Source organism: Malus sylvestris, chromosome 9, assembly GCF_916048215.2.
Source record: "Malus sylvestris chromosome 9, drMalSylv7.2, whole genome shotgun sequence".
NCBI classification, from domain to species: Eukaryota; Viridiplantae; Streptophyta; class Magnoliopsida; order Rosales; family Rosaceae; genus Malus; species Malus sylvestris.
The window spans coordinates 21,645,408-21,673,335 of NC_062268.1; the positions used below are offsets into that span (position 1 = coordinate 21,645,408).

The following is a 27,928-nucleotide window of genomic DNA, read 5'->3' on the forward strand; positions in this document are numbered from 1 at the left end:
GAGTATTTGGGTTTCAATTTTTTCATCAATCCCGAATGGTTTGTTAAACTTTCTGCAATTGGAAAATTCTAAGGAAAAACTTCTTACCAATTTTCTTAGATTATAAACTTCATTGCTTGTTGATAAATATAAGGGGAAGAATTGTTTAATTTGTTGCTTATGTACATCAGTAGAAAAAAAAAAAAAAAAAAAAAGTAGCCATGGAAATGCTAGTGGGAAGAGGGGGTGGGGAAAGAAGGCCTTTTTTTAAAAAATTCAATTACAGATGTTGACACACCCCGATCCTAGAATCAAGGCGTGCTGGCCGTCACGTGAGCGTGATGTAACCACAAGTGCGATGCGGAAGCAAAGATAAAAGAAATACGAAGGAATAAAAAACCAACTACTAGTAATAATATCCAAGTAACATGCTAGAGTGAGTTGAAGTGTGAAATACACATATTCAGAGCATAAATACTAGGTGCAGTCAAGTAGGAAAATAACTGAATTACAACATCCGAAGGTGAGTCCTACATTTATGTAGTCTGTCAGAATGCCGCGTAAATCCTCGTGAGTCACCACACCGCTAACTAGAACCTGGAGTGGTGCAAAACAAAATTGAGTGGGTCAGTAAAACAAAACTTTTCGAAAACATTTCATTTAACAACATTTCTAGCCCCTCACTGTAAAACCTGTATACTTTCCCAGAAAATAACATAATATGCATATAATTCTTCAAATAACTCAAATCACCAATCTTTATCAAAAACCAGAAAGTATGCCATGCAATAAGCGTCAATAACAGAACAAGGATGCAACATTATAACAGGTGAAATAATGAATCAACCGGAGACCATGCAGTTGGTCCTGTATGGTTAATTCTAAAGCTCAATATCCAATCCAACCGGAGTCACCACAGTGACCTGTACGGCACTACTCTGCACATAAATCGGAACTACCTGAAGTAATCTGTACGATAAGAAATGTGTAAGAATACGCTCTAGTGCTTCTCTCATCAACAGCTGTATAATAATCTAAAATCACCTAAAAGTCGGAACCACCTCTCATGGTCTGTACGACATGATTTTTCTTCGTTGCGTTGCAAGAAGTCTCGAGTTCAAATATCTTCTCTCCATGTACATAATAGTTTCGAATACACCAACGGTTTAGAAATCTTGAAAGGGAATAAGACGCAGTTTTTTTTTTTATTTTTTTTTATTTTTTTACGCAACAAAATATGTCCCAAATATTTGCGTTGTTGAAAGAGCCAAAACATAGATAGCACAAACCAACCAACAAAGAAAATCTGGCAATGAGGGATGGCCTCGTCGTCATTTGCGTGTTATATATAATGACCGAACGAGATGGTTCATGTCATAAATAAAATATAAAATTTATAAATAAATCTAAAAATCATAACAAATATACTTAATAGTATCACGCGACGATTGTAAAATCCTTATCCAATATAACTTAAACTTAAATAAGTAACATGTCTAGCATCAGCAGAATGGAAAGTTTATCAAAGTTGAAAGGTCAGCCAAATGGGTTGATACAGAAATCATGACATGCAAGAACAGAAGATAGATCTTGTGCATGGCTTTTACTGTGTGGAAGTCTTCTCCACTACCTCCATTCGTTTTTTAAACCGTGAGGAACAAATTCAAAAACAATTTGGTGATGTCTGCTGTAGCCACCTGTGCTTTGCTCTGCGGTCCAAAAACAAGTTTCAAGTTGCTATCAAGGAAGCTTAATATCAGCATCCTCAACAGTCAACCCAAACCGTCTTTTTCTAACTTGCCAGTTTGAAAGAAAAACAAAAAACAAACACTAATGTCCTAGCTTCGCTACTTAGTATTCTGATCTGATGATATTCTTCTTTATTTGTAAATGAGATGTCTTAGGTTCGATTCTCGTCAAAGGCGAATTTGAACCACATTATTACTACTCATTGTGAGGTTAAACCCACCATCTCTCCTTTAGGGAAAATAATATCTTTTGTTCAAAAAAGAAAATTAAGGTTTAGGTTGAGCATAACAAGTGCTATGGGACATGCACTTGAGTTTATATATATATATTTTTTAATTGTGGAGAGGAAGAGTGGGGAAAATGTATATTTTCGTTATTTTACATAGACTGATTGTTCGACAATGGTTTTTTAATATAACGAGATATCTACATTAAAAAGTAGAGCCGAGGCACCGGATGAGCCAACTTTAATAAATTTGTACCATACTCACAATTCACGAGAGTCAAATGTTAACATCTTTCACTTACAACTGAAAAAAAAAAGAGGGTAAATCGCCAAAATGGTCCCTGAGATTTGCATAACTCATCACTTTGGTCCTTGAGATTCCAAATCAATACAAGTGGTCCCTAAGATTGTCCACCATCCATCATTTTGGTCATTCTGTTAAAAACTCCATTAAGTGCCCCAGAGCTCTTGGCCGGAAGTTTGGGCAATTTTCAAAGCTTCGTAACTCAATCGTTTCTTAACCAATTTTCACTCGACCAGTCAATTTTGAGGCTATTTTCCGGCAATCTCTGGCAATCATTGGTCTTCAAAATAGGTATAATTTTATTCTACACTTTCCTATTTTCATTTTGATATATTATGGGTCAAATTTGGTTAAGAAACGATTGAGTTACGAAGCTTTGAAAATTGCCCAAACTTCTGGCCAAGAGCTCCGAGGTACTTAACTGAGTTTTTAACGGAAGGACCAAAATGATGGACGGTGGACAATCTTAGGGACCACTTTTATCGATTTGGAATCTCAGGGACCAAAGTGATGAGTTATGCAAATCTCAGGGACCATTTTGGCGATTTACGAAAAAAATAAAAAAATAAATATATATATTATTTGAACTACAATGAATACCAACTGACTGACCTACAATGAATTCTAAAAATAACATGAAATGAACAAACTATTTATTTATAGACTATAGTATATATTAACAAAACTCTTTTTGTCTGTTACCAAAAATATAAAAAAAACTCTCTCTATCAAGCTAAATCAATTGAATGATTATTAAATTACTATTATGTCCTTATTACCCTAAATCAATCGTAATATGATTTTGATAAATAAGGATATTATAGTAATTTTATTTACCCTCTTTTGATACAAACTATTCAAAGTCACTCAATTATTGAAAGGTTACAGGTAATTCTTTTTATTTATTAGAAATGAAATAATGGAAACCGGAAAAGTCATTTTCTTTGAATGTTGTTATTGTGGGAGTGGTGGGTGCATCATCATGGAAATATTGAATTCTAATGCAATTAAAGAGAGGTTAAACTTCTTCACTTGTGAGAGGTTTTAGATTTGATTTTCGTTAAAGATAAATTTAAGCCACATTGTTGCTAGCCTATTATGAGACTTAACTCATCTCATCACCCTAGCATCAATAATATCATTTTTTTTTTTAAAAAAGAAGAAAAAAAAAACTCCGTTAAGTGCCCCAGAGCTCTTGGCCGGAAGTTTGGGCAATTTTCAAAGCTTTGTAACTCAATCGTTTCTTACCCAATTTTCACTCGACTAGTCAATTTTGAGGCTATTTTCCGGCAATCTCTGGCAATCATTGGTCTTCAAAATAGGTATAATTTTATTCTACACTTTCTTATTTTCATTTTGATATATTATGGGTCAAATTTGGTTAAGAAACGATTGAGTTACGAAGCTTTGAAAATTGCCCAAACTTCTGGCCAAGAGCTCCGAGATACTTAACGGAGTTTTTAACGGAAGGACCAAAATGATGGACGGTGGACAATCTTAGGGACCACTTTTATCGATTTGGAATCTCAGGGACCAAAGTGATGAGTTCTGCAAATCTCAGGGACCATTTTGGCGATTTACGCAAAAAATAAATAAATAAATATATATATTATTTGAACTACAATGAATACCAACTGACTGACCTACAATGAATTCTAAAAATAACATGAAATGAACAAACTATTTATTTATAGACTATAGTATATATTAACAAAACTATTTTTGTCTGTTACCAAAAATATAAAAAAAAACTCTCTCTATCAAGCTAAATCAATTGAATGATTATTAAATTACTATTATGTCCTTATTACCCTAAATCAATCGTAATATGATTTTGATAAATAAGGATATTATAGTAATTTTATTTACCCTCTTTTGATACAAACTATTCAAAGTCACTCAATTATTAAAAGGTTACAAGTAATTCTTTTTATTTATTAGAAATGAAATAATGGAAACCGGAAAAGTCATTTTCTTTGAATGTTGTTATTGTGGGAGTGGTGGGTGCATCATCATGGAAATATTGAATTCTAATGCAATTAAAGAGAGGTTAAACTTCTTTACTTGTGAGAGGTTTTAGATTTGATTTTCGTTAAAGACGAATTTAAGCCACATTGTTGCTAGCCTATTATGAGACTTAACTCATCTCATCACCCTAGCATCAATAATATCATTTTTTTTTTTTTAAAAAGAAGAAAAAAAAAGAAAGAAGAAGAGGTTAAACTTTCTGACCTAGGAAAAAAGAGGAAGAGGTAGCAAATCTGCATCTTACAAACATTATTTAAATATTTCATTTGAAAGGCCAAAAATAAAAATATATAATTCCTATTAGATTAGGTTCCTAATTGCATTTGAATATCTTTGTTGGGAATCTTCTGGGCTATAGCGTGGCCTTTATAGTTAATACGAGATTAATTAAAAAAATAAAATGCCTTCTTCAAGTTTTGAAGCGAAACAATGAGCAACCACTACGCTAGTATACTTTCTGTGTCATCAATCTTGCTTCATAGTATTTATAAGACAAATAGATATAATAAAAAATGTTGGGATCCCAGAAAAGGGGTGTGCTATCCACACACCCCAAATTACTTCTCACACACCCCTTGTTAATTTATATCCGTTGATCTTCTTCAATTCATCCTATCCGACGGTCGAAAATTAGAAGAATGTGTGAGAAGTAAAATGGGGTGTGTGAATGAATATCACACCTCCCAGAAAATTAAGGGCCCTAGACCGCCTTGCCCGACTACCCTTAGGGCTGGCCCTGATGACATGAAAAATATGATTTCCATGTCAGACATATATTGTCGTATAAAAAAATAAAACAATATTCGTTTATGGATATTTAGGGCAGTTTGGTCATTTACACAAAACGAGAATTATTTTGTAAAACGAAAACGACCCTAGGCCCAATCTTTGACTAGCCGAAGTCCTTTGCACCATTGCAATCATAATTTAATTAGCTAGAAGGCAAAAAAGCATAATAGCCTAATATTAAAACATGTTTTGAGCGATGTGGGATTGTTGTAATTCTTTATTTGTGTTCAATTTTAACTTCAATTTATGATTCATCTTGTATTTTTATTATTTTGGATTTGTATTTTTAAAAAGAAAGAAAACATCAATTCGATGTTTTGTTGAGGTGAACTAACTATTAAATTTTGTTGTTTGATTTTCTGAGTTTGTTTTATAAAATAACACATCGAACATATCATTCATTCGTATTCTTATCAGTAAAACAAAAACATATTTTGGAAAACGTTACCAAACAGACCTCTACTTTTCATTGCTTTTACGAGTGATTGAGATCTTTATCACGTCCAACATGTTAAGGCAAAACATAGTATGATAGAAAAGTCCATTTAAAATCTAATGCCCTTTTTTTCCTCTTTTCTTTTTGCAATTGCAAGCTAGTCAAACTTGTCTAGCCGCTCGTCTTTTTCCTCCACGACAAGCCAGCGCATACCATACCTCAATTTCGTGATTGGAAGAGAAATGGGTCAAAGGTTCATTGTAAACGAAACCAATATTATTCATAATTTGTTAATTACTACATGCACAATTCGTTAAGTGTAAAGTTCTATCATAAAAGATTTTAGTATTAGTTGGAGTATGGTTATGATATTTAAACTCTTATTTTCTCATAAATATGATCAATGTAGGATGTTTCAATAGCTACCATATTCATTTTCTCCATATTTCTGTGGATATTTTCTATTGTGTATTATTTTTTCTTTCGATCGTCTTATGTTGTGGCATTAATCTGCTAGATCACAAATTTGACTTTTATTCTAGATTTTGAATTTCTATCTTATATAGGGAAGTAGGAAAAAAAAAATGTGTACGTTTATCATTCCTTCAATATCGTTGCAAGATTTCATCGTTTATCATTCCTTCAATATCGTTGGAAGATTTCATACTTTGTAAGATTGATCACCAAATTTTTTTTATCCACAGTCATGTTATATTATTAGATTACAAATAAAAAATGATACTATTAATTAAATCAAAATCATGTTATGTATGTATTTTTTTTTATCAAACGATAGATTATGTTGGATTAGATTTTAGATTAACAAGCGACGGAATTTGAACTTACGCCGTTATGCAATGATCCAATACTTTTTACGACTGTTGTAAAGGATTACTTGCGTATATTTTTTTTTTTCTTTCAATTTACACCAAATTTATCTAAACCACATAGAGAATGAGTTTAAATAGAGAGGTGGTGAGCTAAGAGAGAAAAGCTTTATCCACCAATTGTCAGGTCATGTATGTATCAACAAGAGCAATGGATTCAATACTATTAATTATATCATATTTATTTGTTGGGTGACAACATTAGTGCACGTTGATCACACTCTAATTAATTATCCCATTTTACCTACACGCATGTATGAGAAATTTTATTTGAATCCATGTAATCCTTTTCTACACCCAATTTAAATTTAAATTGTTAATTGTCTATTTTACCCTATTGCTTAATTACTATTAAGTACAAAATGAAATTAATAATAAAACTCAAATTTAGCAATAAACCCATTAAACCTTACCATCACTTCTTGTTTATCCTATATTAATTCTGGCTAAAACCCTAATAAGTTTTGTAGAAAAAAAAAAAAAAGCTTTATTTATTGATGGATGGTGATTTTGAAGTTTTGAATCCTCCAACTAAGGTATGACTCAATTTATGAATATTTTGTTTGTTTGATTTCAAATTTTTTTTAAGTTTAGAAGATGAGTATTTGGGTTTCAATTTTTTCATCAATCCCGAATGGTTTGTTAAACTTTCTGCAATTGGAAAATTCTAAGGAAAAACTTCTTACCAATTTTCCTAGATTATAAACTTCATTGCTTGTTGATAAATATAAGGGGATGAATTGTTTAATTTGTTGCTTATGTACATCAATAGAAAAAAAAAAAAAAAAAGTAGCCATGGAAATGCTAGTGGGAAGAGGGGGTGGGGAAAGAAGGCCTTTTTAAAAAAAAAAAAAAAAAAAATTCAATTACAGATGTTGACACACGCCGATCCTAGAATCAAGGCGTGATGGCTGTCACGTGAGCGTGACGTAACCACAAGTGCGATGCGGAAGCAAAGATAAAAGAAATACGAAGGAATACAAAACCAACTACTAGCAATAATATCCAAGTAACATGCTAGAGTGAGTTGAAGTGTGAAATACACATATTCAGAGCATAAATACTAGGTGCAGTCAAGTAGGAAAATAACTGAATTACAACACCCGAAGGTGAGTCCTACATTTATGTAGTCTGTTAGAATGCCGCGTAAATCCTCGTGAGTCACCACACCGCTAACGAGAACCTGGAGTGGCGCAAAACAAAATTGAGTGGGTCAGTAAAACAAAGTTTTTCGAAAACATTTCATTTTACAACATTTCTAGCCCCTCACTGTAAAACCTGTATACTTTCCCAGAAAATAACATAATATGCATATAATTCTTCAAATAACTCAAATCACCAATCTTTATCAAAAACCAGAAATTATGCCATGCAATAAGCGTCAATAACAGAACAAGGATGCAACATTATAACAGGTGAAATAATGAATCAACCGGAGACCCTGCAGTTGGTCCTGTACGGTTAATTCTAAAGCTCAATATCCAATCCAACCGGAGTCACCACAGTGACCTGTACGGCACGACTCTGCACATAAATCGGAACTACCTGAAGTAGTCTGTACGATAAGAAAGGTGTAAGAATACGCTCTAGTGCTTCTCTCTTCAACAGCTGTATAATAATGTAAAATCACCTACAAGTCGGAACCACCTCTCATGGTCTGTACGACATGTCGAAACCCTCTAATGGTCTGTACGATATACACTTACTTGGATCCAAGGTGAGCGTGTGGTGCGGGGTGAATAATATAAGCACTAACACCAAGGGTGCATGTTTGAGCTTTCAATACAATTCACATCACAATAAATCACATGATTAACATAAAACTCACCTGATACTCACCTATGCGTCCACGGCACCAATTCACATATATATATGCATCAAATACTATTTCACATATTTCATGACATGCATGCATGGCATTTTAAAACACACTTTCATTTAAATTCAATTTATGGGAAAAATCAATAGTATATAGGTACATACAAAAAATACTGCCCACTCACTGGTAAGTCGAAGGGTCGTAACCCCCGTGACGTCTTTGAATACGCTCGTCCTCGGGATAGGTATCACCTATATGCGAAACAACTATAAAAACGTTAATTAAAGCACATAACCAACAATACGTAATAACTTCTCATACAATGCTCAATTTGGGTATATGAATATACCACAGTGACCTACTCGACGTCACGGATGTCGAGGTATTTTTAAAATAATTTTTGGACTTGCCACGGTCCCCCACGCGTCGGGATAGGCACGGGTCCATGCGCCCCCACGCGCGTCATCCCCTACCTCCAGTCGCTGGAAAAACTCACCGACGCTGGAAACTGGGCAACCCTGCAATCACCCTTTTCTCGCTCGATTCTCAACCATTTTCCATGAAATTTTCACCAAAACTTCACAAATTACGAGAGGAAGAAGGCTATACCTTTAAAAACTTCCAAATCCTTCGAAATCACGTCGGGAAATTTCACCCAAAATCGGCCACCTTCGAACCTTGTGATCCCGACGTCCAAAACCTTCAAACGAACGTCCCCGAGCTTCGTGAGAACCTCCTAAAGCTCACTATGAACTTGGATTGTCCTAAAAACCAGCCATTACAAAGTTCATGAACAGTACTCAAATCGGACCTCGGGTTTTCAACGTGAAATCAAAAGATTTCTTACCTGAAATAGGTATGGGTGAGTTCGTAGGGTCCCTACGAGTACAATGGTACCCTTGAAATCTTCGATCCGTGCTTGGATGATCGTGGGTGAGTGTGTCCGTACGGTTTCGAGAGGAAGAGAGAGAGAAACTGAGAGGGAAAAGAGAGAGAGCACGAGATGAATGTTGTCTCGTGTGTGTGGTCCATCCAAACAATAACAATCCCAATTCTTAAGTCCCTAGCCACATAAATTGAATACCATTTTAACCTATTTAAATTTTCCAAGAATATAAGGAGAGTAAACATTTAACAATTGACATGTCACACGTACCTTAGCAACCGTTAAGGGCAATTCCATCATTTCATATCAACGAATATGAAATTCCAGAACGGGTTGTGACAGATGTTATTTTATAAAGGGAATGAGTGTAAAGATAACTTAACATTTTGAATTGGGTTTGAGATAATAGTTTAGGTAATAAATTTGGGTTTAAAGAGAGATTAATTCTTTAATAAAAAAAAAACACTATGGGTTAAGAGAGTAAATTAGGTGTAGAAAGAGGTTACATGGTTCAAATAAAATTTCTCTGCATGTATTGTATTTGGGACAATACTTAGACATTGAGTATTCAGTACCATAAGTATACTAACTCTAACGTGGCCCACTAACAAACATACATGTATATGTTTGTAAAATATATACTATTCTTGCAACCGAACATCTATCATCTCTCTGACTTCAACCATGGAGAAACAGAGACCCATTTTTACAGACCATTTTAATGGCCTTCCTCCTAGAAGGCAAGTTTCGAACCTTCCTCTTTGTTGCCCTTATGCGCCATCTTCCTCTTACCAACCCCAGGGGCTTTAGATCTCTTTACTACTGATAGATTTTTCATTCACAATCAATAACACATAATTCCAGATCTGTGGGGATGGGTCCTCTTTTCTCCATCTTTGGGGGTTGTTTTTCATTCACAATCAATAATACATAATTCCAGATCCATGGGGATGGGTATTCTTTTCTCCATCTTTGTGGGTTGGGAATGGGACTAACAGAGATCCGGAGGAGACTCGAAGAAGGGATTACGGTTGGACGACGAAGGAAGGGGTAGGAGTGGGATCGACGGGAAGGAGATGCGATTGGGATGGACAGAGGAGAGGTTGGGGGAGGGGAGGAGGTGTGGGGATGAGATTGACGGAAAGCGGTTGGGGGTGCCGCATCTGGGAAAGAAGGAAGAAGATGGGTGTTTGGATGTGGGTTGAAGATAAAGTTCGGGTGTTTGGTTAACAAGATAACAAGTGTTTGGGAAGAGTTTTAAATGACAGGTGTTTTAATCTTACTGGACCATGTCATTAGGTTAGTATTTTGGGTACTGAACAGTTTATACCTTAGTATTGTCCTTGTATTTGTGTGTTCCTTTGTTGTTTTTATTTTATTTTTTATTAAAATGATCAACTTGTGGCAAAGTTCACTCTTTTGGGAGCTTAGAAGACTTATATAGGCATTTCAACTTCCTTTGACCACCAAAGTGCGATTCACCAGCGCTATGAATCGAATTCAAGGCGTGCCCTACGAAATACGAACTTGAAATTCATTCCCAACTACTAAACCACTCTATGGTGGTTTAAATTCATTTGTCGTTCACTGCATTGTAATTTGCATATCTATATTATCTATTTTATATTATTAAGAGAACCCTCCTTGTCAATTTTTTTCCCTTTTTTCCCTATTTTGCCCTCACTTTTGATACACACTATTGACAAAAAGGAGGGCAAAGTAGTAATTTTGTACCTTTTGACAAAATATTATTAAGAGAACCCTCCTTGTCAACTTTTCCCCCTGTTTTTCCTATTTTGCCCTTACTTTTGATACACACTATTGACAAAAAATGAGGGCAACATAGTAATTTTGTACAATTTGACAAAATGACAATCATATCCCTATTTTTCCTATTTTACCCTTGTTTTTTTTTTTTTTTGAGAAAATGACAATCATGTACTTATTTTTGTAATTTTACTCTCACTTTTGATACACAATATTTACATAAGGAGGAAAAAATAGGAAAAAAAGGGGAAAAAAGTTGATAATGAGGCTTCTCTTAATAATACTTTTGATACATAATATTTACATAAGGAGGACAAATAGGGAAAAAAAAAGGAAAAAGTTGACAAGGAGGCTTCTCTTAATAATAATATAGAAAAAAATATGGACTTATTAAGGGGGAAAAAAGTTGACGAGGATGCTTCTTTTAATGACACTTTTGATGCACTATATTTACATAAAGATGACAAAATAGGAAAAAAAATAAAAAAAAGGGGAAAAAAGTTGACGAGGAGGCTTCTCTTAATAATAGTATAGAAAAAAAATGCAATTATTAAGAAAAATTGTTCACACACACACAAAGTGTGTGCTCTCTGCTAGTAATAAATAATTACAGATGTAAAACCAATGGCTCAAATGAATTGGTGGATGCTCTTTTTCCAGCTATCAACTGTAAAAGCAATATTAATAAAAAGTATTTTTGGTGAGGAAAAACAACCAACGTTTTAACTTTGATATTTGTTTTTTATTGCAAAATGGGTAGAAAGTAGAAACAAAAGCAAGATCGTTGGGACAAATTACAAGATCATATTCCACAAGGCACATTCTGGATTCGGTTCCTTGTATTAGTGAATAGTACGATGGTGCCCAGAGAAAGCTAGAATGTATCTGTGAGTCTTTCCGGCAACTAAGAGAGTGGACTGACGTGGTGAAATCATATGTTGGTCCCTTTTTAAAAAAAAAGAAACAAAAGCAAGTCCAAATGGAAAAATGGAAAAATGTTGAATCCGCATGGTAATCTCTGGCGGGTCTTTTGAAGACTTGGGACTGCACTGCGTCCTCTCTCTCCCTCTCCCTCTCCCTCTCCCTCTCTCTCTCTCTCTCATATTACTATAAACTCACCAAGTGATGAAACAATAATAAGGCTAAAGCAACGCCTTCAAAATCCCTCTCAAATTTCTGATCAATTTATTCTCCACCCATCACTCAACACTCCCGCCGCTGAAGCTCTCCGGTAAATCTCTCTTTCGGCTTTTGGCGTTTGCCTTTCATTTTTTCCCACATTATTTTCTGTACAATTTGCAAAAACCATATAAATATGCAAATGTGTGGTGGCTTTTATTTTTTATTTTTTTATTTTTCTGGGTTCCTTTCGGTCCATTGCAATGATCTTGTTCGTAATATATGGTGCTTGTTAGCTTCTTCTGCTAGAGTTTTTGAGTATTCGAGGGTAATGTAATCGTGGGGTTTCGAGGATTCTTGGGTTGGATTCATGAATGTGACAATAAGGAAAGGATTGTCTCGTTCATGCTCTGTTTGGTTGCCAGGAAAATGCATGCAGGCGACGAGAAAAAAGCAGGAAATTTTTGGAACGTCAGTCAATGTCCAGAAAACTATCTTGTTCTAGCTGCAGGCCAAAGAAAAACTGTCATCAAATTTTTCTTTGGCCATCAGTTTTTCTTTGGCCATGAGAAATACCAGAACAATAGAAAAAATAGGCCTTTTCTCTGTCCATCTTTGCCAAATCCATTATTTTCTTGCTTACCAAACACAGATTCTGGCAGCTGAGTTTATGTTTTTCCCTTCAACCCAAGTAATGTTTCAACACAAAAGTCTCTTCAAACTTTGTTTTTAGAATAAAAATATTGGGATTTCAGCAGAAATGGAGAGCTTCAAGTCCCCATTCAGGGGTATTGCAAATGATGTCCGAGGAAGAGCAGCATGCTATAAACACGATTGGGTTGGAGGTTTTCAGGCAGGAATCGGGTAAGTAATTTCCCATTTCTTTTACTCGAAACAATTGGAATCAAAGGTTTTGGATTTGTTTCACTCTCCCTTATCTTTGGTCCTTGAAATTTTAAATTGGTTTGCCTTTTGTTGTGCTAGGATTCTCGCCCCAACAACCTACATCTTCTTCGCTTCAGCTCTTCCTGTTATAGCATTTGGAGAGCAACTGAGCACAGATACAGGTTTGTTGATATTTTTCATCAATTATGGAGTATAATTCATTGGATGCTCCTATTCTTCATCAATTATTCGCGTGATGTGACGACAATGTCAACATAAATAATACAAACATATGCACGTTTGTTGAGTTTGAACTCACTTGGATTTTTCGTTGTCTAGATGGAATTTTGAGCACGGTAGAAACCTTGGCCTCTACTGCTATTTGTGGTATAATACACTCGATTTTTGGTGGACAACCTCTCTTGATTTTAGGAGTCGCCGAACCCACTGTTATTATGTACAATTACATGTACGACTTTGCCAAAGGAAGGAAAGAATTGGGGCCGGAGCTGTTTTTGGCTTGGGTTGCATGGTAACGAGAATCAAACTTTTAGAGTTTCAAAACTTTATATCCTCGTTGACAATGCAAGGTAATATAAATTTTCACCTTATTCACTTGAATTTTACAGGGTTTGGGTCTGGACAGCTCTTTTCCTCATTCTTCTTGCACTATTCAATGCTTGTGATATCATCAACAGATTTACGAGGATTGCAGGCGAACTTTTTGGCATGTTGATTTCTGTTTTATTCATTCAAGAGGCTATCAAGGTAAGATTCATATAGAAAAGAAAGTTATGTTGGTAGATGATGGAAAGTAAAGTAACAAAAGGTTGGCATTTCAATGGAAGGGTATAGTGAGTGAATTCAAAATTCCCAAAGGCGAAGATCCAAAGTTGGAGACGTATCAATTTCAGTGGCTTTACACAAATGGACTGTTAGGGGTCATATTTACTTTTGGACTACTGTATACTGCTTTGAAGAGCAGAAAGGCAAGGTCCTGGTGGTATGCAACAGGTTTGTCAAGCACAATTGAGTCACTTGGTTGTCATTACTAGGATGTGTGCAACTTGAGGATATTTACTATGTTTGCAGGATGGTTCAGAAGTTTCATTGCAGATTATGGAGTTCCTTTAATGGTGTTGGTATGGACTGCATTATCATTTAGTGTCCCACACAATGTCCCTCCAAGAGTTCCTAGAAGGCTCTATATCCCTGTAGCTTGGGATTCTGCGTCTTTACACCATTGGACTGTCATCAAGGTAAACTAATGGTAAAGGAAATTTTGTTGTTTAAGCTCTTTGTTTAACTGAGATTCAACCTAAGATTTGATATCGTAAAATTAGATTAATGTCCTATGAAAGACGCTTATACCTTTGTGTTTTGAAAATGCTTGCAGTTTAAAGTATTTTCTTTTTTCATTCGTTTTTTGTAGGATATGGGGAAGGTTTCTCCTGGATACGTCTTTGCTGCCATTATACCTGCTGTGATGGTGGCTGGACTTTATTTTTTTGACCATAGTGTCGCTTCACAGATGGCACAACAACATGAGTTCAATCTAAAGAAGCCGCCTGCGTATCATTATGATATCTTGTTGTTGGGATTCATGGTAATTGTAACACAGTTAGATGAAACTATTTCTGTTACACTGAAGCAATAACTAATACAGTTTTCTCTTTCACGAAAAATCGGTCTCAGACTCTGCTTTGCGGATTGCTTGGGCTTCCTCCTTCTAACGGGGTTCTGCCACAGTCACCGATGCACACTAAGAGCCTTGCTGTTCTTAAGAAGCAGGTTTGTATAGGGAATGTCTAGTCAACTATCTTGTTAGTCATTCAGCTAAATTAGATACTTAAATCATCTACTCCATATGCAGTCGATACGAAGGAAAATGGTGAAGAGTGCTAAGGAATCAATAAAACAGAAAGCTAACAACTCTGAAATCTATGGGAAAATGCAAGCTGTGTTCATAGAGATGGACAACTTGACTACAGTAAATTTCTCAATTTGAACATCTTTGCATTGAAATTCTTCAACAAGTTAGCATTTTGTTTGCAATTGATCTCCGTCTATATATGCATATATATGCATAAATATACTCTTCGTGTTTGCAGTATTTTTTATGAAAATAAAAGAGGAAAGACCTCGTGCAAGTAGTTCTTGAGTCCTAATTAAGTGTTTTCCCATTGCAGCCTACTTCGGAAGTTAAAGAGCTAAATGATTTGAAGGAGGCAGTTATGAAGAGTGAAAATAAAGGGGAGGATACAACGGATGCATTTGATCCTGAGAAGCACATTGATGCATACTTGCCAGTCAGAGTTAATGAGCAAAGATTGAGCAATTTGTTGCAGTCGCTTCTTGTGGCAGCATCAGTTTTTGCCATGCCTGCCATCAAGAAGATACCGACATCAGTTTTGTGGGGATATTTTGCTTACATGGCCATTGACAGCCTTCCAGGAAACCAATTCTGGGAAAGGATGCTACTACTCTTCATCTCCCCTAGCCGACAGTACAAGTAAGTAACCTTCTTCTTAAGCAAGTAGCATGATGATCGATTAACGTTGTTTCTTAAAACTTGCGGAGTTTACATTGGAGTTGCCCACTACGCACCAGGTTGAACAAAATGAAGTGTTTTCAAATTTCCCAATCCCCTTTATAAAAGTTACTAATAGTTTGCTTGTGTCAAGGTATCAACGAGTGTTACTTTCCCAATCATAATACTAACTCGGTTGTGATCATGTTTGCAGGGTCTTGGAAGGGGGCCATGCTTCCTTTGTGGAGTCAGTGCCATTCAAATTCATAGCCATATTTACACTCTTCCAGATTGTTTACTTGCTGGTCTGTTTTGGTATTACATGGATCCCCATGGCCGGAATTTTGTTCCCCTTGCCTTTCTTCCTTCTCATATGGATAAGACAGCATCTCCTCCCCAAATTCTTCCAATCACATCATTTGCAAGAGCTGGACTCAGCTGAATGGGAGGAAGTTGTGGGCGCCCCAGTACGCTCTCTCAGCCTCAGTTCTGGGGTATGCAATATTCATTTATTCGAATTTTCACTTCCACTTGCTTTTACTACTGAATCTCAATAATGTGTTTCTCTTTATTAGAAATCGGAAACTTCCAACGAAGGTGGAGTGGAGATGTGTGATGCTGAGATATTAGACAATCTAACAACCAGCAGAGGGGAGCTGAAGATCAGAGCGAGCTTCAGCGAAGACAAACGAACCAGCTTCAGTGAAGATAGACGCGGCCAGGTAGATTACCGATAACTATTCTCATCCTGCTTCCATTAGGTATGTATTAACATATGTGTTGCCTATTGTGTTTTGCAGGTTCACCCTCAGAATTTAGGCCAAACAGAGTGAAATATGAGGCAAAAAGGATGAGATATGAAGTTATCGTTGACATGAGATTTGATTTCAGTAGTAGTTACATGTAACAGAAGAAGGTTAGTGTAAAAGTGAATGTTAGGAAGAAGAAATTCTGCATGTTAATTAGTGTTATGGTTGAGGTTTGAATTGGTAATTATCATATTATATAAATATGAACCAGTTCCAGATGCATGATGCATTTTGATGAAAAACAGTTCAGATCAGGCACCTTAATAACACTTTTCACTATTTCTCAAGTTTAATTTTCAAAAACCATCATTCTTTTTTTTCTTTTCTTTTAACCAGTAGTTTAGAAATTTCCAGGGTTCATGTGGGTTCATTCGGGCTCGAGTTATAACTTGGTTCGAACTTACTCCAATTGGGTTCAGGTTTGCCCAACTTCATTGAGTTCAATCTCGTAATACCTTATTTCACAAGATTTTCAAATTTTGAACCAAATTGAACCAACAATGTCAATACTAGTTAAAATTCATTTTCACACATCACCAAACAAAAGTTAAAACAAATAATGTGGAGATCATTTTTACGTTTACAACCACGCAAAGTTAAAATTAAATTACAAGATAATATCAAAGCTTCAACCAAATGAAATGGAAAAGCAACACATTATTCATTATATATCCAAATGAAAACCTACAACAAACTTCAAGTGTGGTTATACCTAGCTTATATAATATGAAGTGGGATGGTCATATGTACGTGATTGAATTCAGGCTAGAAATCGGGTAGGATTTGGGTTGACATGGGCGGCAAGACCTTAACCCAACACAACCTAATAAATAATCTGATTGAAATTGGGTTGGGTTTGGAAAATTTTGACTTCATTCTAATTGGCCGATCGGGTTTGAAACAAGGTTAGATATGGGTGGATTCGGGTTGACCCAACCCAAGTTGCACCCCTAGCACAAGTGACAAAAATGAACTAAAATTGGGGAATAAAACACATAAAATATTGTGGTATAAATATTTAGTGTGAAGAAGAGAGAGAATTGGCAAAGAGGAAAGTGAGAAAATAGACTTGAGGAATTCTGTGATCAATATTCCTATCTTGTGCCTTTATTTTTACTAGTAAGAGAGATAAATAGTTGCTCTCCAAGTAAAACAAACATTAACAGGAAATATCTTTTAGATTTCATACGATTCCTACATACTTTATTTAGGATTTACACAATCACACATGTGTTATAATTCTAACTACTCTTGAGTGAGTAAATACTCAAGTAGTCAGCGCATTAGAACTTTAGGCAAATGTAGAAGCAGTTGATGAAGTCATCTCGTCTAGTCGGCACAAGTAGCAAACAAGCACATATAGGGATTGCATGTAGGAGTAAGTCTCACCAAAACCTGGGTAGGGTAAAACCCAACGAGATAAAACTCATAGTCTAAGGAGAAAAATGTGAGTAAATGCAACAAGTCGATACTTAACATCTTTAGGATGTAAGTAGTAAGAAAACGAACACAAAGGTATGACCATCCCGATGGGGGTGCCTCGTCAGGTTAGCAAAAACCTAGCAGGAAAAATGCTCATGATCTAAGGGAAAAATTGTACATTAAGGTTGAGTAAGTATACTTCAAGATACTCCTATTGAGCTCGACAAAACTCCCCTCAGAACTACAAGTGTTGCAAATGAGATAGTTACGCATACTAATTTCTTAGACAAGGTTCTAGAAGGTTGACTTCAGCAAAGACGTCGTGAAGAGGGCAGTAAGGTTGTCTTGGGATCAAATCTGTTTGAATTTGATGCTTTGCTAATGTGAGGTAGACACTAGGATAGGTTTGGTTCTATTTGGTCTGGTTCATTTTTTTTTTCAGTTTTGTTCAGTTTGGGTTTATTTTGGTTTTCGATTTTTTCTGTTCGATTTCAACTTGGTTCGATTTTTTACTAAAAATTGTTTTTGTATAAAAGCAGAGTATCCATATTCCATTTCTATACCAGAAATTTAAACAGAATAAAAATAAAAGTTAAATCCATCCATGGAAATATTCATAGAGCCAACTGCAGGAACTAAAATATATATACATACAACTAAAACCTGAAATGAAATTCAAGAACACAACTAAAACTTGTCACAACAACACTACATCAAGCTTCTGGTAATTTAAATAAAAATTGAATTTTTGAAATAAAATTAAAAAAATCTGATAGAAAAGAGAAATCGAAAGAAAAGGGTTGTTTGGCCGTGTTTGGGACCAAGAGGCTCCCGGGCGGCCCACAAAAGGTGCAGAAGTAGGTTTAGATCGTGGATTTGAGCTCTCTGGTGGGTGCTAATACTGATGTGTACGCCGAATTGTAGTTCTCGGTGTTGTCGAAGTCGATCTCCCTCTTGTTTAGGAGGAAGCAGGTGCAGAAGGTAGAAGAAAAACAAAATAACATAAAACGAAGAGAGAAGGAAGAGGAAAGATAGAAAAGGAGAAAATGAAAACATAAAGAATAAGAAGGGAAGGAAGAAGAGAGAAAAGAAAATAGACAAAGAATTGGGGTTTAGTTTAGTTGTGATGGGCCATTGGGCCATTTTTCGGCTTGGATTGAGTTAACAATTGGGCTTAAAATAAATGAACATAATTGAATTTCATAACTAAACTTTTAACATAAATAAATATTTAATTCGGTTCGATCGGTTTGGTTTGGTTTTTTTTTCTTCGATTTCAATTTGAATCTTTTTTTTCGGTTTTTGGTTTTTTTGAACCCACCCCTAGTAGACACAATAAACTTGGTGTTGACATTGTTAATATATTATGAAGTCTGGAACTTTGTGTTTGATGATTTATGTCTAAGACTAGGAATCACAAGATGTATAAGTTGTACAGATCCATCCACCATGAATCTAAGCAAGCTAGTGTGAGCTATAGGCATCTCGTGGGAAATTCGTCAAACAACTTGGTTTCTCATAAAGATGTAAATAAATCTTCTGTTACTAGGTTTACAAATGATTAGTAGGAGTTGATCATATTCCTAAATTTGCACGTATATATTAATTTTAGAAATGAACATGAATTCTTCTCGATAGAGTTATGACTTTATACATTATGTAATGATAGGATGTATAATGTTCTATGTACTTGGGATAGAAATCTATAAATGATGGATTTCTAGATACAATTGGATTTCCTAATCCCTATTAATAGGCAACAGATGCTTGGAAGTTTCTCAAATGATAAACTTTAAAATAGAAGGACAATTCCAGTGAGACTAAGAAGTTGCTCTTCTTAAAGGGAATGTGTCCTTTGACTCCCAAAGAAACATGGTGTGTAAATAAAATCTTTTAGGGTAAATTACACAAAACTACTTCAACTATAGATCGAACCACAATCTCATACCTCATGTTTTAAAAATTACACTATCATAACTCATCTTACAAATTTGTTGCAATGTCAAACTTCCGTCAGTTTTTCTATGAATTTCTCTATTAAATGCGGGGCCTACTTGACACACCCCGACCGAGATCAAGGCATGCTGGCCGTCACGTGAGAGTGACGTAGCCATGTGCACAGTGAAGAAGCAATAAAGATAAGAAATATACGAATATTAAAAACCAAATTACTAGAGTGCACTACTAAACAGAAAGTGATATGAGTTAGTTACAACAGTGAACACGCCTAATCACAGCATAAAGTCTAGGTGCAGTCCAGTAGGACAAGTACTAGTTATACAGTACCAGGAATGTCCTACTATTATTTAGATAAGTCAAAACTGCCGACGTCCTCAAGCCACCAACAGAAAGCTTACTTAAAACCTGAAGGGGCGCAAAACAGAAAACGTGAGTGGGCAAAAACAAATGTTTTACAAAACCATTTCATTAATCAACATACTAACCCGCTCGCTATAAAACATATAAAATTTTCCCATAATTAAGTTATACATATATATATATATATATATATCTGAAATCATAGCAATTATATTCATGCTTCACATAATCATATTCATATGTATGTCATGCCAAAATATAACAAAGTAAACAATCCAGGTAAGAATGATTTCATAGAAATATGATATGTTAGCTGAAACCCTTGAGGTGGTCTGTACGGCTGAATTCATAGCTCAAAAGTCAATCTAGCCGGAGTCACTACAATGACCTATACGGCAATATACTGTACATAAGTCGGAACCACTAAAAAGGGTCTGTACAACAAGATTGGGTGAAATATAATTATGCTCAATTCTATTCTCTCATAATAGTCGGACGATAAATTGCTAGTCACCTACGAGTCAGAACCATGAATAAGGTCTGTACGACAAGACTGTGCACATAAGTTGGATCCAATATAAGCATATAGTGCGGGAGGTGGCGTAAATAAACAGGCATGTACTTTATATCTCTGGCTAAAACTCAATCACCCTAGGTGCAGTTTTATGAGCTCAACATCATTTCACATATCACATCATCGATGAGTCACATAACCAAACATAATTTACCTGAACTTAGCTGTGCCTCCACAGCACCACATTTATATATATATATACAACCATGAACTGCATATTCAGAATATAAAAGCATTTGGCATATTATTTCAAAGCATACTTTCCTTAAAAAAATGCATTTCTAGGAAATATATCAAGTATATAAATATATACTGCAAACAAAAGCCCACTCACTAGTATGTCGAAAGGTCATAGCCTCCGAGTCGTGCGTGGATACGCTCGTCCTCGGGTCACCCATGGATACGCTCGTCCTCGGGATAAGTCTCACCTATATGCGGATTAACTATAAAAACGTTATTTTAAAGCACATAGGCAAAACTAGCTAATAACTTCTCATACATTGCTCAAATTGGGTATATAAATATACCATAGTGATCTACACAACCTCAGGATCATCCCTAAATTTTTTTTTGAGCTCCCACACACCGCCACGCACCGGCAAGGGCACGGCAAAACGCGCCCCCACGCGCTGCCAAACCTGACGAATTCCCTAACCACCGTTAGGGAATATTCCGTTAAACCTAACAGATTCCGTTAAAATTGATTGACAGCGTCAGCACATTCCATCCAAACTCACGAAATGTGCCGTCATCTTCTCCGGCGAGTCACCGGTCGCCTGAAAACTGGGTAAAACTTTAAACCCACTATTCTCACTCATTTTTCAACCATTTTTCATGAAATTGGTACCAAAATGAAGCTAATAACATGTAGAATCACGTTATACAAGTTTCAAGGTTTAAATTCTACTAGATTTTTCTTGAGAAAGGTCGATAGCTCGGCTTACCTAAAACCACGTTGATCTTAGTCCTCCGACGTCTAAATCTTTCCAACGAAGTACCCCTAGACTAGTGAGGACCTCCTTAAGCTGCCTATGTCCTTAGAATTCCCTGAAACACAAGGTACATGTGCATGAACAATGCAAAAAATCGGGGTTAGGGTTTTCTCGGGTTTTCAAAGCATTCACGTCCAAACAAGGGTATCAATGTACTCAGGAGGTTACAATGAGCAAGAACCTTACCTTTAAAGCTTCGATCCGTGAAGTTTCAAGGGCTTTGGATGTTTGTCCATATGAGTTCGAAGGAGAAAGAGAGTGAGAGTTCGAGAGAGATGAGAGGGTACGGGAGAGAGAATAGAGAGAGTGTGTGTGTGTGGCCTAGGATTGGTCAACCACAAAAAAAATACCATAACTTAATCCTAATTGGTTCCAAACAATTAGGATTTAAGAATATTAACCCAAAGCTACACTTAAACCACATTACACAACTAATGTCCAAGGGTATTTTCGTCAATTCACGTCGTCGATAAATATATATTTGGGACTGGCTGTGACAATCTCCCCACCTTATAAAATTTCGTCCTCGAAATTATACATAACAAATACATCCACTAATAATCATAAAACAATCGTGGATACATCTCTCTCATCCGATCCTCTGTCTCCCAAGTAGCTTCTTCCACTGAATGATTTCTCCATAACACTTTTACCAAACGAACTGTCTTGTTCTTCAGTTCTTTTTCCTTCCAATCCAACAGAGTCACTGGTTCCTCATCATAAGTCAAGTCCAAATTGATTTCCAAAGGTTGAAGAGGAATCACATGTGAAGGATCTGAAACATAATGTCGAAACATGGAAACATGAAATACATCGTGCACCTTGGATAACTCTGGAGGCAACTCAAGTCTGTAAGCAACCTCACCAACTTGCTTGGTGATCATATATGGTCCAATGTACCTAGGACTCAACTTTCCTTTCTTTCCAAATCGTACAACACCTCTCCAAGTTAATAGCTTTAAGAATACCCAATCACCTACATCATACTTCCGATCAGTGGCATGTTTGTCTGCTAAGCTCTTTTGTCGATCTTGGGCTGCTTTCAGGTTAGACTTAATTACCTGAACATTTTGAGTAGTCACATCCACAATCTCAGGGCCCACTAAAACTCTTTCACTAACCTCTAACCAACATAGAGGCGTACGACAAGATTTCCCATAAAGTGCCTCAAATGGTGCCATACCAATGCTCGAATGATAACTGTTGTTGTAGGCGAACTCCATCAAATCTAAACAATCATGCCAACTATCTCCAAACTGCAGCACTGAAGATCTCAACATATCCTCTAATGTCTGATTGGTCCTCTCAGATTGTCCATCTGTTTGAGGATGATATGTCGTACTATAAAGTAATCTCGTACTAAGAGCTTCCTGGAATACTATCCAGAACTTGGAAGTAAATCTAGGATCCCGATCCGAGATAATATTAACTGGCACACCATGATACTTCACAATCTGTGATATAAATAACTTAGCTAATCGGCTTAGCGAATACTTCTCCCTCACTGGAATAAAATGTGCTGACTTTATAAGCCGATCAACTACCACCCAAATGCCGTCATATCCATTCTGTGTACGAGGAAGCTTGTACAAAAAATCCATATTAATATTTTCCCATTTCCACTATGGAACGGGAAGTGGCTGCATCAACCCAAACGGCTTCTTTCTTTCAGTTTTAACCTGTTGGCAAATGGCACACCTACTCACATATTCGGCAATTTCTCTTTTCATACCCGGCTAATAATAAAATGGTCTAATGGTATGATACATCTTAGTGCCTCCTAGATGCTTCGCATATGCTGAAATATGTGCTTCATCCAAAATTTCTTTCTTTAACTCTGCATTATTCAACATATACATCTTGCTTTCCTGCATAAGCATGCCATCAATTTCTCGAATCTCAAAATCTTTCTTTTTGCCTTGGTTTCTTGCTTGAATTATTTCCTGGGTCTCCTCATCAATCATCTGAGCCTCATCAAGCACACGATCAATTAAAACTGGCCTAACCTGAAAATTAGCAAGCAAGGCTTCTTCTCGATCTTCCATTCCTAGCTCCACTCCAGTGGACCTCAAATCTGCTAGGAGAGGAACATGACAATCATAAATGGCATTAAGTCTGGCTGGAGTCTTTCTACTAAGTGCATCAGCCACTGCATTTGCACGACCAGGATGATACTCAATCGTGCAATCATAGTCACTAAGTAATTCAATCCACCTCCGCTGACAAAGATTAAGATCTCTCTGAGTAAACAGATACTGGAGACTCTTATGATCTATGAAGATCTTACATTTCTCACCATAAAGATAATGTCTCCAAATCTTCAAAGCAAAGATGATAGCTGCTATCTCCAAATCATGTGTAGGGTAATTCTTCTCATGAGGTTTTAACTATCTCGAAGCATAAGCAATTACTCTACCATGTTGCATCAATATGCAACCCAACCCATTCAAAGAAGCATCACTATAAACCTCATAATTACCGCTATCATCAGGAAGTGCTAGAACAGGTGCATGAGTGAGGTAGTATTTCAGCTGTTGGAAACTTTCCCCACATTTATTATCCTACTCAAACTTAACATCCTTTCGAGTCAACCTCGTCAATGGCAGAGCAATCACTGAAAAATCCTTAACGAACGTCTATAGTAGCCTGCTAGGCCAAGAAAACTTCGTACCTCAGTGATGGTTCGAGGTTACTCTCAATTCTCCATAGCTGCCACTTTCTGAGAATCCACTTGAATGCCTTGAGCAGAAATGACATGTCCCAAAAATGCCACTTGATTCAACCAAAATTCACATTTGTTAAACTTAGCATATAGTTGGTGTTCCCTCAAATTGCTCAGCACCAACTTCAAATGTCTAGCATGCTCAGCCTTAGACTTAGAGTATACCAGAATATCGTCAATGAAGACAATAACAAACATGTCCAAATATGGCTAGAATACTCGATTCATCAAGTCCATAAAAGTTGCTGGTGCATTAGTTAACCCAAATGGCATCACAAGAAACTCATAATGACCATATCGAGTCCTGGATGCTGTTTTAGGGACATCTACATTTTTAATCTTCAATTGATAGTATCCCGACCTCAAGTCAATCTTAGAAAATATGTAGGCACCTCTGAGTTGATCAAATAAATCATCTATACGAGGCAATGGATAACGGTTCTTAATGGTTACCCGATTCAATTGTCTGTAATCAATGCACAGCCTCAAAGCTCCATCTTTCTTTCTCACAAATAAAACTGGAGCTCCCCAAGGTGAAGTACTCGGTTGAATAAAACCTTTATCCACTAACTCTTGTAACTACACTTTCAATTCCCTTAATTCAGCAGGAGCCATTCAATAAGGAGTTAAGGATATGAGATTCGTACCTGGAAGCAGATCAATAACAAACTCCACCTCTGTATCTAGCGGAAATCCAGGAAAATCCTTAGGGAATACATCCGGAAAATATCTAACCGCACGAACATCCTCCACACTACTAGGAGCATCATCATTCAACACCACATGAGCCAAATATCCCTGACAACCTTTCGACAACAATCTCTTTGCTTTCATGGCTGAAATAATACCTGCCTCACCCCACTAGGCTCTCCTACAAATGTAACTTCAGGTAATCCAGGACAATGAAATGTGACTGTCTTCCCATAACAATCTATCTTGGTACGATTATAGTGCAAACAATTAGTGCCCAAAATCACATCAAAATCCATAATATCCAACAACATAAGATTAGCTGGCATAATAATATCCTCTACTATCACTGGACATCCTGGATATACCCGATCCACAAAACAATTATCCCTTCTAGGCATAGAAAATTCTAAATTATATCCTATAAGTGTAGGATAAGGTTGTCACTTGAGCAAATGTATGAGAAATAAAAGAATGTGTAGCACCATAATCAATCAACACTCTAGCAAAATGACCAAGAATATTTAACGTACCCATGATTAAATCTGGATTATTCTGGGCATCTTGCAGTGACATGTTGTGGATACGTCCCTGATTCTGCTGTTGTCCACCGCGACCTCTGTTGGCATGAATACCACGTCCCTGTCTTTGCTGACCCGACTTCCTCGAAGATCATGCACTACTAGCAGCAATCTCTCCCTGTTAGGGTTGTCCCCCTTGGTACTACTGAGATCCACCGGTTGAATGTGGCTGATAAGACATAGATTCTCCTTGATACTGAGGGTACCCACTCTGATACTGAGGATCCTGAGAATATTGTTGCTGTCCTGAGGTGTAGAGAGCGACGTCGCCCTGATAGTGGTAGGCACCTCTTCGTCCAGTCTAAGTGTAACCACCAGATTTTGAAGCTTGCTGGGTCGGTGCAAGTGGTGGAAATGAAGGCTGCTGGGGTCTCTGCTGACTCTGAGGGCATTAAACAGCCCTATGACCCATCTATCCACAAGAAAAACATCCATTGTTGCCTCTCCTACACTCCCCAAAATGCTGATTATTACACTTGCAGCATAAGGGAGCACCAGATCCACCTGGACCACTAAAATCTCTCTGTCTCTGGAACCTCGGACCTCCAGTGAATCTACCACATCTCCTCTGCATATTAGTACTAAATCCTCCGCTAGAAGAGCTGAAACTGCCACCACTCCTCTTAAAGTTTTGGGTCTTGCGGGTGAAATGTTTGCCCTTTTCCTTTGTCATCTCGTCTCTAGCCCCCATTCTTTCCTTCCTCATCTTCACTTTCACTAGGCATGTTCTTTGAGGACTTAATCCTTAGTAAAATCTCATAGAACTCCTGGTAAGAGGCACAGTAAGTCGATGTCGCTATGGAACGTCATTTCTTCTTAGTACCCAAACTAAAATGGCGAAGCATCTCTACTAGATTAGCAGCAACCTCCGGATCATATCTCGACGGATCAGTAAACATCCTGTAATACTCATTAGCGGACATCTTTCCTTGCCTCAAATGAGTAAACTCTTGTTTCTTAAGATCGATATATGCAGGAGGAATGAACCTTTTCTGAAACCGTTCCTTAAACACTTCCCAGTCTACAATCTCTTCTAGGGTCATCTAGTAAGACTCTTGTCTCCACCAGGATGCAGGTTGTTCTCCCAAAAACCAAGTAGTCGTCTCGACCCACCTGCCAGAAGAAAGATTCCTCTGACTCTACATCACCTGAAAGGTCTTTTCCACATGATTCAGCCATTTTTCTGCCCCCTCATGACCTTCATTACCCATGAAGTGAGTCAACTTCAAATTATGAACTGTCTTAAAAAGTGTCCTCTAGGGAGTACGGAATGCTATCTAAATGGCAGAAATTATAGCTTCCCCTAATTGAGCAATATCAGGTAAACTAGATTCAGCTAGTTGACGGGGCTCTTTACGAGGCGACATAGTTCTGACATAAGACATCATAAGGATTAGAACATTCAAGAATTATACAGGATTGCTAAACCTAGGCTCTGATACCAAACTAACACACCCCGACCGAGATCAAGGCATATTGGCCGTCACGTGAGAGTGATGTAGCCATGTGCACAGTGCGGAAGCAATAAAGATAAGAAATATACGAATAATTAAAAACCAAATTACTAGAGTGCACTACTAAACAGAAAGTGATAGGAGTTAGTTACAACAGTGAACACTCCTAATCACAGCATAAAGTCTAGGTGCAGTCCAGTAGGACAAGTACTAGTTATACGGTACCAGGAATGTCCTACTATTATTTAGATAAGTTAGAACTGCCGACGTCCTCAAGCCACCAACAACAAGCTTACTTAAAACCTGGAGAGGCGCAAAACATAAAACGTGAGTGGGCAAAAACAAATGTTTTACAAAACCATTTCATTTATCAACATACTAACCCCTTGCTGTAAAACATATAAAATTTTCCCAGAATTAAAATATAAGCATATACATATACATATATATATATATATATATATATATATATATATATATATATCTGAAATCATAACAATTCAATTTATGCTTCACATAATCATATTCATATGTATGTCATGCCAAAATATAACAAAGTAAACAATCCAAGTAAGAATGATTTCATAGAAATACGATATGTTAGCCGGAACCCCTAAGGTGCCCTGTACGGCTGAATTCATAGCTCAAAAATCAATCTAACTGGAGTCACTACAATGACCTATACGGCAATATATTGCATGGTCTGTACGACAAGATTGGGTGAAATATAATTATGCTCAATTCTATTCCCTCATAATAGCCGAGCGATAAATTGCTAGTCACCTATGAGTTGGAACCATGAAAAAGGTCTGTACGACAAGATGTGCACATAAGTTGCATCCAATATGAGCATATAGTGCGGGAGGTGACGTAAATAAACAGGCATGTACTTTATATCTCTGACTAAATCTCAATCACCCTAGGTGCAGTATTATGAGCTAAACATCATTTCACATATCAC

General features: G+C 36.7%; 1 protein-coding gene and 1 long non-coding RNA gene across 5 annotated transcripts; one reads left to right on the forward strand and one right to left on the reverse strand.

Moving 5' to 3' along the window:
- Positions 1-8,399: 8,399 nt before the first annotated feature.
- LOC126634381 (uncharacterized) lies at positions 8,400-9,168 on the reverse strand. The gene is made up of 3 exons (XR_007627317.1): positions 9,065-9,168; positions 8,827-8,981; positions 8,400-8,468 (listed from the first exon to the last, which is right to left on the reverse strand). It is a non-coding gene; the product is annotated as an uncharacterized LOC126634381 (long non-coding RNA).
- Positions 9,169-11,866: 2,698 nt separating this feature from the next.
- LOC126633704 (boron transporter 4-like) lies at positions 11,867-16,500 on the forward strand. Of its 4 annotated transcripts, none has more exons than XM_050304275.1 (14): positions 11,867-12,101; positions 12,299-12,853; positions 12,974-13,056; positions 13,214-13,406; positions 13,504-13,642; positions 13,723-13,888; positions 13,967-14,133; positions 14,307-14,480; positions 14,570-14,665; positions 14,748-14,864; positions 15,064-15,386; positions 15,619-15,898; positions 15,980-16,126; positions 16,205-16,500. In XM_050304275.1, exons 2-14 carry the CDS (start codon positions 12,750-12,752, stop codon positions 16,235-16,237), a joined length of 2,022 nt encoding a protein of 673 aa, XP_050160232.1. In that variant the 5' UTR covers positions 11,867-12,101; positions 12,299-12,749; the 3' UTR covers positions 16,238-16,500. The 4 variants fall into 4 exon arrangements, with proteins under 4 accessions (XP_050160232.1, XP_050160236.1, XP_050160233.1 ...); XM_050304279.1 differs by having other exon boundaries at positions 12,723-12,853; XM_050304276.1 differs by having other exon boundaries at positions 12,745-12,853.
- Positions 16,501-27,928: the final 11,428 nt, after the last annotated feature.

Bases quoted from the DNA above. Each gene is read 5' to 3' on its own strand.
- LOC126633704 (XM_050304275.1), top strand. From the start codon at position 12,750: ATGGAGAGCTTCAAGTCCCCATTCAGGGGTATTGCAAATGATGTCCGA. The intron at 13,643-13,722 runs GTAAGATTCATA...TTTCAATGGAAG, and splicing joins TCATTCAAGAGGCTATCAAG to GGTATAGTGAGTGAATTCAA. The intron at 16,127-16,204 runs GTAGATTACCGA...TGTGTTTTGCAG, and splicing joins GTGAAGATAGACGCGGCCAG to GTTCACCCTCAGAATTTAGG.